At 35.8% G+C, this 2,500-nt stretch overlaps 1 protein-coding gene across 1 annotated transcript in view; it reads right to left on the bottom strand.

Moving 5' to 3' along the window:
• The window catches only part of LOC119586656 (glucose transporter type 1-like), a 148,288-nt gene that overhangs the window by 28,707 nt on the left and 117,081 nt on the right, over window positions 1-2,500 (bottom strand). Inside the window, exons 12-14 of the mRNA XM_037935398.1 lie at window positions 2,223-2,263; window positions 1,960-2,123; window positions 515-654 (exon numbers count right to left, since the gene is read on the bottom strand). Of these exons, the coding sequence (XP_037791326.1) occupies window positions 515-654; window positions 1,960-2,123; window positions 2,223-2,263 (345 nt within the window). The remainder of the gene's footprint in view (window positions 1-514; window positions 655-1,959; window positions 2,124-2,222; window positions 2,264-2,500) is intronic.

The following is a 2,500-nucleotide window of genomic DNA, read 5'->3' as shown; positions in this document are numbered from 1 at the left end:
AAACCTTAACCAAAGTTTTGCTGCTGATTAAAAAGATATCATGGGACAGAATTTCCAAGTTTCATTTTAACACTTTATTGACAGATATATTTTGGTACTATAACAATGGTATAATTTCCTCCTCCTCTAGCATGTAGTTCTGCTGCGGCCTGAAAACAGTACTCTTTACTGTATCTTTAGTATGTATGAAGCAAATTCTATTCTATTTCTTTTTAATTAGTTCCGACAATGAATTCAATCTCTTTGCTGCAAGATGCTCTGTGATAAAACTAATGATATTTTGAATATCTTAGAAAATAATAATAAATGAATAAATAAATACATAAATAAATAAAAATTAAAGAAAATAAAACACACAAGATGCAACCGATCCAAAAATTAATGATGTATGATGTGATGAATCTCCTTTCCTTACAATAAGAATTATAGATTTTAAATGCATACATCTATATCACCAATCATAGTAATAAAACAGACACAAAAACATATATGAGAACAACAAAACACAGCATACCTGTCAACCCCTCTTTGGAAGATTGCAGAGATTTCTTCAAAGGTCTTATTCTTGGTCTCTGGCACCTTGTAGTATGTAAACACCCAGAAGCACGCGAGTAGGACACTAAATGGCAAAAAGGTGTAGTTTTCAAATGCCTCCTGTGAAATGGAAAAAGCTTTATTGAAAAAAAGAAAAAAAAAAAATCTGGAATCAATATCCTATTTTCATCATTATACGCCCAAGCCCAATCTACTATGGCATAATGTAAGCAGTATGGGTATGCATTCAATGAGTCCCTGATTTGACAAAGGTTGCCAATATTTGAAAAAGTGACTTTTGTTGATTGTTGGTTATCTGAATTTAATAGTTGAACACAAAACATTGATGTAGCAACACTTCAGACTATTTCCCTCTTTGTGATAACATGTTAGTGTAAAAATATCCAAACATTATGAACTGTTAACAACATATTTGGGTAAACTTCACATGATTTAACAAAGCATTCAGTCAAATCTAACTTCTAAAATATCACTGATGTAGCAATAATAGCTTGGAGACTGTCATTTTGTAATTGCAGTCAGTAGCTATGTATCACAATTGTAATTCAATATATGTTTGTTTGCTAAATGAAAAGCCAGTTACACAAAGAACTGCTTTGCATGGGCTTGGTATGCAAGCCCTAACATGCAACCTCAAATATATGCATTTATCATTTATAACAACTCTCTCTCTCTCTCTCTCTCGCTCTCTCTCCTCTCCTCTCGCTCTCTCTCTTCTCTCTCTCTCTTCGCTCTCTCTCTCTCCTCTCTCTACTCTCTCCTCTCTCCTCTCTCTCTCTCCTCTCTCTCTCGCTCTCTCTCTCTCTCGCTCTCTTCTCTCTCACTCTCTCTCTCGCTCTCTCTCTCTCTCTCTCTCTCTCGCTCTCTCTCTCTCTCTCGCTCTTCTGCTCATGCATCTTCAGTCTCACTCCACTCGTCTAATATGCTTTATGTCCCAAATTCTAGCCTCAGATTACTAAACTCAGCGTCTGATCTAACTCAGCTCGCTACTCTCGATCAGCTGCATCTCATCTTCGCTATCTTCTCCAGTGATTCTATAATCGCTGTCTCTCAACGCCTCATCTCGCTTAAATCTCATTGAGAATCTTCCTGATCTGCTTTCTCTGCTTAATCCTACTGGAGTAGTCAATTACACCATTCTATTCCATTCAACAAGGCAGTAACAGATAGAGAAAAATATTTACTGAGATTTTAGTGATTTATGCTATGGAATATACAGATGGCAACCACTGAACAGGAAGTAACTATCACTGCCTTACAAAAACACAGGTAGAATCACTAATCACTGAAACTGATAGCTGGCAAGATCATTCATGCAACTTCAGATGCTATATACATCAGCACATCAGTAAATCAAGACTTCCTAATGTGCATTTATAAATGAATGTTGTTACTCTTTCCTACCTGCATTTTTGGAAAACCGATTCCAACAAGGAAATTAGACAGCCAATTAACTAGAACAGCAATGGACATGGCAGCTGGACGTGGGCCCTGGGAAAAGAGTTCAGCTGTGATCATCCATGGAATACTGCCAGGACCCACAGAGAAGACTTTACGAAGCACAGGTGCTTATCACAGAGATTAATGTGCATTATCAATGAGACTCATTCTCCTTTTTGGAAAATGAAAGAGAAATTATAACCTATTAACTAAAAGAAAAGAGATACAAATTTTGCCCATGTTCTCAACAGCTGAAAAATCAAAAGGGCTAAAAATAAAGTATCCATGAACATTTCTGAATATGAAAATTATATAAGTAAGAGATTGCAAAGTGACAAATATAAAGTTAATAAACTTTTCCTTAGAAATTAGTAGACAAAAGTTATCTTATACGTACTGATTAAGCTATAATTCCAATCAAAGTTGCAAAACTTAGGGTAAGGGCTTTAAACTTCAGTACATGAACTACATCTCTACAGCTGTCTACAACACAGACAACCGTTTG

This window comes from Penaeus monodon, chromosome 3 (genome assembly GCF_015228065.2).
Source record: "Penaeus monodon isolate SGIC_2016 chromosome 3, NSTDA_Pmon_1, whole genome shotgun sequence".
In the NCBI taxonomy this organism is placed as follows: domain Eukaryota; kingdom Metazoa; phylum Arthropoda; class Malacostraca; order Decapoda; family Penaeidae; genus Penaeus; species Penaeus monodon.
This window is presented reverse-complemented; position numbering and strand designations above follow the sequence as displayed.